This window comes from Zootoca vivipara, chromosome 3, assembly GCF_965207765.1.
Source record: "Zootoca vivipara chromosome 3, rZooViv2.hap1.1, whole genome shotgun sequence".
NCBI classification, from domain to species: domain Eukaryota; kingdom Metazoa; phylum Chordata; class Lepidosauria; order Squamata; family Lacertidae; genus Zootoca; species Zootoca vivipara.
This window is the reverse complement of record NC_142586.1, coordinates 80167410-80181831: the sequence shown is the minus strand read 5'-3', so window position 1 is coordinate 80181831 and position 14422 is coordinate 80167410. Positions and strand designations below refer to the sequence as shown.

The window sequence follows — 14422 nt, the reverse complement described above, 5'->3', positions numbered from 1 at the left end:
CTCCCCCACCAGCCGCCGGGCCCGGTTTCGAGGCCTGACCCGGCCTTCTCGCCCCCTCACCGCTGAGCGCCGACGCCTGCAGCGTAGCCCCTGAGGTGCCGTCGATGACTTTGATGGCGCCGTGGGCGGTCACGGCCAGGATGGCGTTAAGCGCAGGGTGGTAACAGAGGCTGCAGAGCCCGTCGGCGTCGCAACGCAGGCAGCCGTCCCGCAGCAGGAGCCACTCGCAGAGGCCCGGCCCGGGGCCCGTCGACACCGGCCCCGGCGCCGAGGAACAAGACGCTCCCCCGGCCTCCTCCGCCGCCATCGCGCAGGACAAGAGGCCCCGCGGAGCCGCTCAGTGACAGTCCCGAAAGGAGCCGCCGCCGCCGCTACCACCAGTCAGCATCCGGGTCCGGAGAAGGGGGGGAGGGAAAAGGGAGAGGGGAAAAGAGAGACACAGAGAGAGAAAGGGAGAGAGCCGAACGTCGGCGCCGGCAGGAAGTGACGTTGTTACGCCGGATGCGGAATGCCGACAAAAGAGAAGCGGCTTCGCGACGTCGAGAGCGTAATTGGAGCGAAGGGGTTAATTATGAAGAAAAAAAGGAAAAAGAACCCCCACCCACCACCTGAGTGGCCAAAGGGACGCTTCTTGAGCGACGTCACTGGTTCAGGAGGCTCCGCCCAATTTCGTCTTGTTACGCATTCTTTCCCGACAGGCTCCGCGCGTCCAGCAGCATAAACAGTAGCTGAGCTGCTCTTGGTTGCGCGGTGGTAGGAAATGGTGCGCGTGTTTTTTGCTGTAGGGAAAAAAGAAAAGAAAAGCAGGGCGGGTCTCTATTAAAAGGAAACTCGTCGTAGAAGAAATATCCGGGTTTCGGCTTCAGGATTTATTTATTTATTGCTTGTACACATTTCTTCGTGCTGGGCTTGAACGCTGTCTTTTCACGAACCCCCCGTTTTGTGTGGCCTCCGGGAATAAAATATTGGCTTGCTTATAAACTCAGCCGAGCATGAGGGAGGATCGTCCCCAAAAAGCCAGGGCAGAAACACTCGCCACGTGGGTTTCCTTTATTTTCATAAGTGGCATGGATGGGCTTGTCTCTGGTGGGGACACAATACCCAACCCAGGTGGGGTGGGAGTTAATAGAAAACCGCACCTTGGACTGACTGACTTTGGTATGCTTTCCGCACCTGTCTCCAGATACCGCCATATCGCTTCTTCCTTTCCTGTTCTACTGCAGGCGAAATAATACTGAAATGAGGATTTATGAACATTTACAGCAAGTCCTAGTCTGTTACTTTTGAGCTCAGAGCATGTTCCACACATTTTTATTTAGGCTTTTGGTTTCTAGGTTATCATGAATTCTAGTTTTTCCTGTGAGGAAGATCAAAAAATTGTACGTGGCCTATAATTTTACCCTTGATTTATAAACATGAGTGATATATGACTGAGCCTGCAGCTGTTTTCTAAACTCATTGTGGCATGCTGTCAGGGCTTAATTGTGCCTAGCATCATCTTGTTTCCAAACACTGGTTTTTCTTCTCTTCAGTAATGGAAATTTATCAGCTTTGCTGCATTTTGAGCGCCTGTGTACATACTTGCTTACATATGGCTTATCTTTATATAAAATAGCAATACTGAATTTTGCACGAATTGCAGAATATAAAATTATATAGTACTTCATTTTCAAACAACCTGATACAGACTCTGTTTCTTCTAATCCCATGTAAATGTTGCCTTGCTGTACTTATTCAGTTGTGAGAAAACCACACTAGTTCTTACAAGGCTGAACAGAAAATTAGGATACGGTAAGCCCAGAAAATAAGTTCTAGGAAGGAAAACAAATATGCACACTTAACACTGAAACACAATGGTGAATGTTAAGAAATTTTATTGTTTCATTCATTTGAAACACTGATGGTGATAGTGAAGTTTACAAGTTATTCAGTCTTATCTCCAACCTAGTTTTCAGTTTTATGTTGCAAGCAGTCTTGCCTCTCAAGAACCCCTTTCCAACCACGTTCCACTATTTCTAGATATATTTATTACTAATAAAACATAAACAATACAGTACAATTGTTGTCCCCTTTCCTTTCTTACCACCCAAGTCAGAGCAATCTTTAATAATGTAACAAAAGGAAGTATTCCCAATGCTCGTTTTGAGCTTCTGAAATCCAGTCTATAGTGATATCCACTTGACCTTTCTAATATGCATTCTCCATATGTGAGTTTTTACAGAATCCTGGCATGTTTTTGATGAGTGTATCAACACAAAATGGACTTGTGTCTACGTTTGTATTAAGGCAAAAGGGTTTCTATTGTTCAGCAGCAGGGAAACATAAGCAGCTGCTTCCTTGCGTGAAGTGTAACTGGCACATTTATTAGGCAAAAATTTCCACTCCCCAGGTTGACAGTAGAAGGGCACTAGGTCAAATTTTCAATATGTATCCATACAAAACAAGGAAAACTTGACAAACAGAAAACATGAGGGTAAGAAGAGTCCTACCTCTCAATGAGAGGTGAGAGAATGCTGCTGGGCACACTTAAACCACTGCCATCAATTGCGAAGGACTCCTGACTGCAATATATACGGTAGGAAAATGCCACGATATGCACTATGAAAAGTGTACTTGTTTTAGTTGCTTGTGAATTTGTATTTAGCTGATACTACCAATTATTATGAACTTCAGCAATGTATGCTTTAAAAGACCAAAAAGCAATCATCAGATTTTTCTGGTATATAGGGGAAAAAATAGCAAATGAAAATATTACGCTTCCTCAATTCAAAAATAAAGTTTTGGCATCTTCGCCTTAAAACAGTCATGTATATAAAAGTATGAGGGGAATTGTGTTGCAAACGTACTGTTTTTTCCCCAAGGACAAAATATTTAATATGAAAGCAAAGCGGGTTTTATCAAACTGCAGTACCCACATCTATCACCACAGAAAAGAAGTTCATGGCAGAACTGTTCCGAGGTGATGTCAAACAGAAATGTTACATGTTTTCAGGTATCACAAAAGCTTGTGTTATCAATAGTCTTATAAAAATAATTTACTTTTTAGAAATGCACAAGTTTAAACAGGATAGGTATGGAGATCTTGGAGGAGTGAATTGGGAAGACTGGAGCAGGGGAAGATGCTGTTGCTGGGAGGTTTAATGAGTACAAATAAGCTTCATACATATTGTGCAAACAAGTTTAATTCCAAATTTTATAAAATACATTTACTGTATTTACATATGCCTAGCCTAAAAATAGTAATCAAATGTAATGAAAAGAGGTTCATTTGTTATAAACTGTTAGAACCATTAAATATACCAACCATTTCTTTGCATAGCATATGCAGAGGTGAAATATATTTTGAAACATTATGTAGTTCGGCTCATGTGTATACAAACTGATGTTAAATCCAAATACACACCCCAAATATACACTTTAATCCAAACTGAGCACAATATCTAATATTAGCCATACCTAGAATAGATCCATTGAAATTGATTGATATTACTAATTAAGTTGGATATCACACTACGTCTTCTAGGGTACAAGTTTAAGAAAGCAGCAGCAACAGCTTTAAGGAGCTAGATATTATACCAGGTCTATGTTTACTGTTCTCACGTGAGTTCAAAAAGACTGGGCTATTGCATTTTATCTTTCCCCGTTAGTCGAGAGTCATATTGTTGTTCTGTACTGTATACTCCCTGTACTGCATATTCCAAGTACTGTAAACTATAAAAATGAACTTCAGTCCATGTCCTTGGGCTCCAATATTAGTAATTAAAATGGTTATTAAAAGTTGCAATGCTAGAATTTACATTTTAAATAGCAGCAATATTTTGTGTACTTCCATTTGTATATACAGTTCTCATTTAAAAAAATGCCAATTGATTGTCGCTAGGCCATTTAATCATACATGGTTCTAAAAAGAACTGTCACCACAGGATTACTGAGGTGAGCATATGCTAATTGGAACTATTAGCATATACTTTCAGAAAACTTATAATTAGATTTATCACTTATACATGGGTTATTCTATTAATTAGGTTCATCAAGTTATTCTTAGATTCTTACATAAACATCTTCATGGAAGGCACCTCTGAAGCTTTCATAGAAGCCTTCCCATGTTCTTGGTTCTGCTGATGGGGTGAGTTGCAAGAGCAACGTGAGAAAATTGGAACATAGAAAATTATAATATAGGAAGTGGCTCTACTAAAGTTATGATCTACTGAAATTAGGTAATATTTTAGATTAAGGGCAAAACCTTTAGCAACATCTCAATAAAGTACTCATTATGGAATACATTCTTGATATAATTAACACAGTACATCCAAGCTAGGAATTAACCCAGACGTTATTTTTTCAGTAATAATTTGGGCCTAGTTGAATAATGAAAAAACCCCACAGGCAAAGTGATTCATACATACAGTGGCATGCTTCACATGGTTTGCCTAACAAACAGGTTAACCACAATTTGTCCTAAAGATGATCAAACCATGGATTGTTTCTCCAAGTGATTTATTTTCCAGCTGCTCTTGGCCTTGTGCTTTTGCAGTTTGGTGAGCATCTGGGGTGAGGTGGGCAAACAAACCAAAGTTAACTATGCCAATCCATGTTTAAAAGAAAGCAAGGTTTATAAGCCAACAAAAAAATCATAAAAAGCCATTGTTAAGCTGCTAGACACAATTCACACATAACACACTGTCATGGTTCAATAAACCATGGTTTAGTGCAAGATCCAGACTAGAAACTTGATATCATAGAAAGAACTGCTCAGTTGTTTAATTTGTTTAAATTCAATTTAAACAATAAATACCTCAACAGTTACTTAAACAACCCAGTCTAAAGAAATTTTAGGCTGATCAGCTGCTAAAGTAGCCTTTTTTGTTGTTATTTTCGTAACCAAGAAAACAGTTTGATAATATACTAGCAGTTTTGCAAGGTTCATTTTTTAAAATCCCAATTGTCAAGGGCTCTGATCCAGCTCATATCTTTTAAAAATGGGGAGAACACATTGGGCAATGTCCAACCAAGTAACTCAGATTGGACCTATTGAAATCAATGGATTCAATATTCATTCATTTAAATCGGGCTACTCCAAGTATGAGTAACAACCGACATTGCCTATTAGCACATGACTGCTTACCTAAGAATGTGGGTGGGGATGTACATCCAAAGGTGAATCTGATTCAAAGGCATACATGTGCTAAAAGTATTCCTATTCAGATGTGTATCTGAATAGTGCCTGGGGTTCCCAATCCAGCAGATGATATGCATAATTAGTCTGCTTATGGGCACAGAGCGCCATAGGTGTCATGGACTAAGGGTGTACTTTAGAAATGCTAAATCATATGAAATAAGTCCCTGTAGTTAAGACTATAACTTCAAGTCTTCTTGGTGGGGAAAAGTTAATCTTGAGCCCAATATTAAACAGCCATTTCCATAATATTCTTAAGCCAACTCAAAATTATCCTGGTCATCAAAACACAAGTTTAATTCTGTTGCTAATCAAAATCTAACTGCTGCCATTCTTCATCAGGTATCATCTCATATTAAGGAGTGCCATTTTACCATAAGTAGTAGTACATTACCCCACACGGATTAGTAATAGGTCAAAACAGCAAAACAAGGTGTTATAAAAACAAGTACAGTTTTGGAGAAGGATTGTTTATTCCATTATAAGATTTGGTTCAGAACTGTAAGATTTATTTAAACCTTTCTCCCCATTTATCACCACTATCATAAAGATTTCCAAATCAACACTGTAAAAATGTTCTATGGCATACATACAATTTTATCAAAAAACAATGAATAATTCAAACATTTGGATGCTCAAATTGTTATGAATCTATGACCCTGCTTCAACAAGGAAATAACCTAAACCTACATACGGATGCACATAAAACACTTTTAAGAGTCAGAATTCGTAATGGCCAAATCAAGAGTGTGCAAGGCACCACATTAAGGGTCATGTCTTGGTTACAGGCTAGTCTGAACAATAGGGACTGATTCATAAATATATCTACAGAAAATGCTGTGTTGAAAGAAATGAACTATTAACAGTAATCAGAATTCCACTTCAATTTAATGTACTAATCATATGGTCCTTGTGCATTTGGCACAAGTAACAAACTGTTATTCCGAAATTTCAGGCTATAAACACAATATTCTCACCTTGTTCAATAAAAATCTATTAAGTCTTCAACCTAAAACTCTGTTATAAATCTCTAATGTAACTAAAACTGCTTAAATAATATACACAGATATAGTTGGATTACCACTAAAACCTTGACAGCCAGATATGACACAGTCTTTTGTATTTTCAATCAGGCAACATTTCATCAGTCTTCATGGCAAGCTAAGACATTGTTCCTGTCCAAAGCCAACACTGCAGGTCACACCCCAGTATATAAGGACAAAAAATAGATGTACAATAAGAAGATGGGGTAGATTAGGAGGGGCTTCTTGGTCTTAAATTCTTCTCCAACTAATAACGAAGCAGCACTGTATGCAGCCCAAAATACTCCAAAAAGCTGAGAAAAAAAATAAGAAAATGAAATGTTATCATAGCATGAAACCTCCTCAAACCCCAGAAGCAATATTTATATCTAGACAAGCAACACCAGTTGTGACCAAGCACAGGACTTAAAAATCAAGGCCTATTGAAAATCAGTGGAGCTGAAACTATTCACAAAGGCATTCCAAGTTGTTGTTTTTCTTGTTGCCTTTTAGTGACTGAAATGACAGATCAGTTCACATGGGTGCTTCAGACAGCTGTCGCATTCAATTAAGAAAGCACCATTAGGAAATCTGTGAGCTTCCACAGCTAATGTGAAAGTTGCAGTTGTCATGTGATCTTTTGCATCAGATGAAATAATTGCTCACTGGAATGGTGCCATCCTGTGGATGGAAGCAATATTGTAAATTAAGTTCCTCTAATATTTAAATTTTTGAATATTGTCTTTCCACATTACTGTACTGAAGGCAGTTTACAAGCCACATAAATGGCAAACTATGCAAGACAAATCACAGTGTTTTTGGATTGCTATAGGGTAAGACATATTCAACCAGTCGACCGTGATCGACAGGTAGATCCCCTGGTGTTCCTTGTCGATCGTGGGATCCTTATTGATCGCGGGATTTAAAAAACTGCAGAATGAATGTCTCCACCCCCCTCGCTCTGTCCCTCCGTTGCGTCAAGTGGGTGGTGTCTGGCGTTTTATCTTGGCCAGGCATCCCCAAACTTCGCCCCTCCAGATGTTTTGAACTACAATTCCCATCATCCCTGACCACTGGTCCTGTTAGCTAGGTGAGTGATTTATGTCATTCCCCCTTTAAAAAAAGCTTATCAACTGTGGTGAAAGCCCCCCCAAAGAAGCTCAACAACTGTGGTCTTCCCCCCCCAAAAGCTCAACATCCCTGGTCAATCCTTAATGGCAATGGGTAGATCACTGCCAGTTTTTTATACTGGGAGTAGATCGCAGTCTCTTAGGAGTTGAATGGGCATGCTATAGGGCAGGCTTCCCCAAATTAAGGCCCGGGGGCCGGATGCGACCCGCGAGGCTCTTTTATGTGCCCCCCCCGGCACTGCCCACTGCTGCCGCTTGCTCTTAACGGCGTGGCAGCCCACTTCCGGGTCGCCAGAGCTTCGGAAATGGCTTGTGCACATGCACAAGCGTCATTTCCGGCGCGCTTCTGGGTCGGAGGAGGCCCATGTGCATGCGCACAAGCTATTTCTGGTGTTCCGGTGACCAAGAAGTGTGCTGGAAATCGCGTGTGCACACGCGTATGGGTGCATGCTCCCACGTACTCTGGCCCACAGCACGATTGGCGCTGGCAGCACCGGCCCTCGGCAACGTAAGTTTGGGGACCCCTGCTATAGGGTAACAGACACAACAAAATTCAGAATCTGTTTTGCATAAAACAACATATAAACAGAACAAAACCTGAACTCCAATACTCATGGGCAGCTTGTAAAACTTAAGCACTCTAATCTGTTGCCAATCTGTCATAAAGGATTTCAAACAATGCTTTGCTGATATGGACTAGCTGAGTAGTCATGGTTCCACTTACAAGAAAATATTTATTGCTTATAAACTGTAGAAAAATGAACTGGCATATTTTTCAGTCAGCTTTGCCATTCTGCCAAACAAAATAGTGAACTTACTTTTATTAGAGTAGAAACAACATCAAATGAGCCAACCACCAGAAGTACAGGTGCTATTACAATAAGAGGAAGTAAAGAATATCCAATCACGCCGAGAACTTGGCCATATGCAACCTGCAAATTTGAAATAAATGAAGTTACCAACTTCCTTCCAGTAATATGTCAGATTCAACAAGAGATTCAGATGACTTCTCAACCTGAGCCCGAGGTCAACATTTTGTTATATGGCAACTCCCCCAAACCCTCTTCTTCAGCTTGTCTAGAGATGGGGAACCTCTGGCCCTCCAGGTGTTATTCCCCCCCAACACTTTCTCCATCCTAAATCCAGTCCTTTTTCTGAACTATCACATTATCTGCACTGTTATTCCACCTCATAAATCTTCAATCAATCCCTTTTGCCACCCTGTATGCTTGGTGTTATCAGCCAAAGGTCAGATCTAAGCCCCCAGTGGAAAGAATCAAATCTCATCTCTATTCTGCATTCTAGGTTGCTGTAATAATGTTAAAATGGAAGCAATAGTGATGAAGTACTATTTCTAAAGGAGTCTCAGATCAGAAATTATTAAGCGATGTAACACTGAAAATGCAAATGGTTAGAACCAATTTTGAGGTAATTCAAGTTTGATGTTCAGTGACCAAGTTCACTATCACAAGGTGCTTACCTCGCCTCCAAGAACCCTGGCCAACAGGAATATTGTCAAGGATCCAAATATCCAAATAGTTATAATCCATGATACCACCTTAAGAAATGTTTAAAAGAGTCTTGTCAATACTCGATCTTCTTTCATCAAGAACAACTAATTTTGAAAGAACACAGTTCAGCTAACATCTTTAAGTTATTAGCAGGTATTCCCTCCCACCCACCACCCACCTGCTTTGCAACCATTGAAGGGAGGTTTACCATTGTGGCAGCAAGGGTTCATGATTTTTCTTATGGTTTAAAAGCTGCAGCTAAACATAAGAACCCTACTGGATCACACCCAGCTCACATCTCATCTAGCATCCTGTTCTCACAGTGGCCAACCAGATGTCTAGGGGAAGCCTTTAAGTCATACATGACCACAACAGAACTCTCCCCACTCATATTCCTCAGCAGCTGGTACAGTCAAACCTCGGTTTGCGACCGCTTCCATTTGCGACCGCTTCGGTTTCCGACCACCGCGGACCCGGAAGTGTTTACATCCGGTTTCCATGGCGCTTGGATGCACAGAAGCGATATGCGCAGCATGCGCAGAAGAGCTCTATTGGCGCTTCGCGCATGCGCAGAAGCATGCCTCGGGGAGCGACTGGCTCCCCTGAACCAACTGTGGTCATAAATGGAGGTATGACTGTATTTGGAGGAATGCCACCTCTGAGCCTTTTCCTCCATGAGTTTGTCTAGTCCACTTTTAAAGTATCACTGCAACTTGTGTTTTTAATTCCATAGTTTAACTATGCATTGTGTGGAGAAGTATGTTATGAATCTTCCAACATTCAGCTTCATTGGATGGCCCTAGTTTCTAGTTATCAAAAGAGACAAATTTATCTCTCTGTTCTTCTTCCAATCCTATGCACAATTTATACACCTTTATCATGCCCTCCCTTTTGTCTTTTTTTCTAAATTAGAAAGCGTTAAATCTTGTAAACTTTCCTTGGGTGGTGCTGGTACTCCAGAGCTATGTAGCAACAGAAACACAGTTACGGTTGCTGTTCCTTCCTTCCTTCCTCCCTAGAGCGCCTCTGAAAATACACTGATGTAATTCTCAGCAGCACTGTGTGAAGGAAGGATGGCAGTAGTCATCAGAGCTCTACTGCAATTTCTGGTAGAGCTTTTAAACTACAAATAAAGAGAAGAAGCCCCACCTTTGCCACAGTTAAACCCCTTCCACATAGGGCTCATTCATGTGCACTGGAATAATTGCACCCAAAATTGGGGTGGTGACTTAGGGTTGCTCGTATCTTTTCTGGCTTAGTGTGTTCAAAAGATCACTTAATTCTTCAGTCTGGAATATTGCATTCACATCTGACTCTATCTGTTGGCTAGAATTCTGAGTGTTCAGGAGTTTTTGCCTTCAATGATGTCCCTATGGTTGCATGCACAGGACTGCATGGCTAGATAAAGAATCACTAGGGGAAGGAGAGCAAGGAAGGAATAGCATTCCCACATTCTTTTCCAGAACAATTTGCCTCTGGTTATATGTCAAGTTGTACAAAAGATACTGTGGCACAATGGATCAGTGTGTCTGGCTGTTAACCAGAAGGTTGGTGGTTCAAGCCCACCTAGGGACGCCTGTGGGCAAAATTCCTGCATTGCAGGGGGCTAAACTAGATGATGCTCAGGATCCCTACCAATTCTAGAATTCTATGATTCTAAGAACTGTGCATTTCTTTCAGATCATGACACAAGAAAAATGCTTTTCAATGAATATTTGCCTAAGACCATGTGATATCTCAGCTACCTTTATTGTTATTTAAGATAAAGGCCTTTACACACCTTGAATTGTCCATATAATGAGATCATTGAGAAGAACAGGACAACTGCTAGAGGGCCCCAGAAGTCAGGATTATCTCTTACTACTTGTCTGTTAAATCCAAGAGAAGGCATCGGCATCAAGACACATCGGATTTTGTAGTATATGTCCTTCAGATCAATGTCTAACTCCTCCCTAAAGTTATATAAAAAATACAACTTTCTAAATATGCTTTTTAAATTATTTAAGCACGAGAAAACAAAGCAGCTCAGAGATTTATAGAATATTCATACATGTTCATGTAAACTATTGAGAATATGTGTTTTGGTGTAGGTTTATTAAGATGTTGTATTATAACTGTATTATGAAATTGTTTTATATTTAATATATATAAAAATAATATTTTAATATATTTGCATTCTAGTCAGCTTCTGAAATGAAAAAATATGAATCACAGCATGAAAAGAAAGTGCTCTCTGCCCATGGCAACCTCAGCTATTACTGAACATATGGAAGCAATGCCACTTTTCTGTAACAGCAAGATGAACAGTAACAAGGCTTATCCTACATTCCTGACAGCTAGATTTGCCCCCTATTTATTACTTTCTATTACATTTCTAGCCTGCCCTTTATAATTACCAATCTCAGGACAAGAACCTATTGACTCCTTACTCTGCTCTTAGCCCTCAGGAAAGAAGACTGCAGCAGGAAACCTAAGGAGGCAATGCAATAAACGAACAGCCCACAACCATGGTGCTAACAAAAACAGGGTTGCTTTCATTAAGAGAGAGGCAAAGTGCAAACTTATTGTCAGATTTAACAAGCCACCTTCAGCTACATTTTGAAGTTGGCTACTTTGAAATTAAGGCTGATTAGAGTTAGGCACAGTTTCTTCATCACAGAACATGGCAAATCATAGTTGTGGAAAAGCAAGAACTTCTGAAGTCCTTTTCTCATTCAAGAAGAAGAGGATAGGGGAGTACAGAAGCCAAAGACTCATTGCTGCTTGTTCCTGCTCATGCAGATCATGTTAGTGTAATGGGAGAATGTGTCCACTATTAATAGTGATGAATTGTCTTGAATTCTAACCTTTACTTATAATGCTAAAAAATATCTCTTGATTGAGACACAAATAATCTGTGTCTACACTTTATTCAAAAGTCAGTAGTTAATGAAGAGTAAATGATTTTCCTATTGCATCCTTGTTCACCATTCACCCACAAAACTGACCTAAAGCAAGTAACCACTTCAAATACAAAATTAAACTAAGACTCTCAGAGTAATGTTACTTACAAGAGAGGTTTATTATCTTCAGGGTCATCATCTTCTACTTCCAAAAGCCAGCCATATCCTCTCTGCCTCAGGAATGTAGTTGCAGTAGATTCTTTGATAAATTCCCCATTTCCTCCACCAAGGTTGAGCTTCACATCTGCAGAGGCTATTGAGCCACTCAGATCTTGACAGGGAAAATGACACATTTATGAGAAAGCTGCCAAAAATACAGTTCCTTATTACAAAATAGGTGGTTTCAATATATATATTCCACAAAAGTGGAATATAAAAGTGGAATATACCAAAATTATAGAAAGTGGCATATTGGCTGACGCACTGCATATTGGTTTTTTCCTGCTGGTCTGAAGGACCCCCTTCAAGACTGTACTGCCTACCGTGCCACAATAATCCCAATCAACAAAGCAAGTTGACGTGGGCTGCTGAATCAGATATGCATCATAGTGCTATCTGGGCACCAAAGAATTTGGCAGACCACTGTCTAAATAGCACAGTGGTTCTTGAAAATACAGAAGTCGGCCTTCTCAGAAAAGACAGGGAGTGTGAAATGTGCTGCATAGTCCACGTACACCTAATCAATTTCTTCCCAGCACAAAATTGGTCATTCCCAAACCACAAGTTTCCACCCCTGCTCATGGCAGGATTTTCCCCCTCCAGACAACCCTGTGTGCAGTGTGAGGCTACCAAAAGCAGGTAAAAGGAAGAAGCCTCAAAGATGTGGGTGGCCTGTCAATCTCACATTTGTTGTTTAGTCGTTTAGTCGTGTCCGACTCTTCGTGACCCCATGGACCATAGCACGCCAGGCACTCCTGTCTTGCACTGCCTCCCGCAGTTTGGTCAAACTCAAGTTCGTAGCTTCGAGAACACTGTCCAACCATCTTGTCCTCTGTCGTCCCCTTCTCCTAGTGCCCTCAATCTTTCCCAACATCAGGGTCTTTTCCAGGGAGTCTTCTCTTCTCATGAGGTGGCCAAAGTATTGGAGCCTCAGCTTCACGATCTGTCCTTCCAGGGAGCACTCAGGGCTGATTTCCTTAAGAATGGATAGGTTTGATCTTCTTGCAGTCCATGGGACTCTCAAGAGTCTCCTCCAGCACCATAATTCAAAAGCATCAATTCTTCGGCGATCAGCCTTCTTTATGGTCCAGCTCTCACTTCCATACATCACTACTGGGTCAATCTCACATACATATTTTATTTAGCTCTCTATTCATTTGCCATTCAAAAGCTTGCATACACCACCATCAGAAAGCTCCTTCGCCATCTGCATCTGCTTCTTTTTTTAACCGGGTAAAACACGCCCCATCTGCACCCAGGTGCCTTTGCCACGCAAATCCTGTGGCGGGGGCCACAAGGCGGAGTATTTACACTGCAACACATTCCCACACCCAAACAGCAGAAAGAACCCCGACGGCATCCGCTTATTCAGCCTGGCAACCCTGAGAATGTGGCTGCCGCCCCTGACGCAGCTCCGGGAAGGGGCGCCCTTTTCCTTCCCACTGCAAGACCCCTAATTCTTACCTTCGGCGTCGGCCGAAGAGACGAAAGTGAAGTCCCCGTTGTTGGGCGCGTAGAGAGGCGGAGGCGGCGGGGGCCGTGGGGGCAGCTGGGGGCCCGGAGGCTGCATCACCCCGCCCGCTTAAAGCCTCGAAAGCCCGGTCCGTCGAGCGAGCGACACCACCGGGAAGCCCGTCGGCAGCAACCCAGAGAGAGCCGAGCCAAAGCCGCCACCGCCGCTGCTGCCACCGCAGCCTCCTCCGCCTCTTCCTGACTGAGGGACAAAACAACAGTGAGACCGCCCTTCCGATTGGGCCTCAGCAAGGCCCTCTCTGATTGGTCGAAATGAAAAGTGCTTCCTCGTTGCCGTAGCCTCGCCCACCTCAGCGACAAATCTCATTGGTGAGCGGGGCCAACGAGCCCGGTGATTGGCTGAATGGGAGCTAGAGATGAGGAAGGGGGAAATAGATTCGATGTGGACGATTGCGAAGAGGGCGGGGAGGATGCGAGTGCATCCGGCCACTTGGAGGCCTAACTCCGCCTTCCTCGGGCTCCCTCCCTCGCGCGTCATTGGCCACACCCACGCCTTGCATTGGAAATCTCCTGGTGCCAAGTCAGACCATTGGCCGCCCAGCTAGCTCGGTGGTGTCTACGGCGCACTGACTGGCAGCCGCTCTCCAAGGTTTCTGGGGGTTGTCCTACCTAGCCCTAGCTAAGAGGCTTAGGAATGAGCCTGAGGTCTTCCTTCTGCATACAAAGCAGATATTCTGCCACTGAGGTACAGCGGCTAGCTGTGTTTTCTACCCTTGAGCATCCTAGATTCAATTTCACACCTGGGCTGTATACATACTCTACTTCAGCCTTTGAAGCTGTGGTCTAAACCACTGAGCCTCTTGGGCTTGCTGACCAGACGTGAAAAACGTGCATACATGGGGGGCATTCAGTTCACTCCAAAATGATCCTCTCTTTGCTCCCAGCTGGGCATTTATAGGGGGGTTGGTGCTCATGCATGCAAGTTCTTTCCTGCATCTATACAATAATA

General features: G+C 42.3%; 2 protein-coding genes across 10 annotated transcripts in view; both read right to left on the bottom strand.

Annotated features, from left to right (window-relative positions):
* BIRC6 (baculoviral IAP repeat containing 6) overlaps positions 1 to 2050 on the bottom strand; it is a 144357-nt gene extending 142307 nt beyond the window's left edge. For all 9 annotated transcript variants that reach the window (XM_035108256.3, XM_035108258.3, XM_035108260.3 and 6 more), the window contains exon 1: positions 61 to 2050. In XM_035108256.3, the coding sequence (XP_034964147.2) occupies positions 61 to 307 (247 nt within the window). In that variant the 5' untranslated portion in view covers positions 308 to 2050. The remainder of the gene's footprint in view (positions 1 to 60) is intronic.
* A 1114-nt stretch (positions 2051 to 3164) lies between these two features.
* YIPF4 (Yip1 domain family member 4) lies at positions 3165 to 13656 on the bottom strand. Its single transcript, XM_035108265.3, has 6 exons — positions 13405 to 13656; positions 11890 to 12052; positions 10620 to 10791; positions 8809 to 8886; positions 8147 to 8260; positions 3165 to 6512 (listed from the first exon to the last, which is right to left on the bottom strand). The coding sequence occupies exons 1-6, from the start codon at positions 13508 to 13510 to the stop codon at positions 6375 to 6377; spliced, it is 771 nt and encodes a 256-aa protein (XP_034964156.1). The 5' UTR covers positions 13511 to 13656; the 3' UTR covers positions 3165 to 6374.
* Between the last annotated feature and the right edge of the window lie 766 nt (positions 13657 to 14422).

What these genes read in the sequence shown, in the direction of transcription:
- YIPF4 (XM_035108265.3), bottom strand. Translation starts at nt 13,510, where the DNA reads ATGCAGCCTCCGGGCCCCCAGCTGCCCCCACGGCCCCCGCCGCCTCCG. An exon ending in GAAGATAATAAACCTCTCTT is followed by an intron (nt 10,792 to 11,889) that starts GTAAGTAACATT and finishes ATATAACTTTAG; the next exon opens with GGAGGAGTTAGACATTGATC. An exon ending in CCAGGGTTCTTGGAGGCGAG is followed by an intron (nt 8,261 to 8,808) that starts GTAAGCACCTTG and finishes TCAAATTTGCAG; the next exon opens with GTTGCATATGGCCAAGTTCT.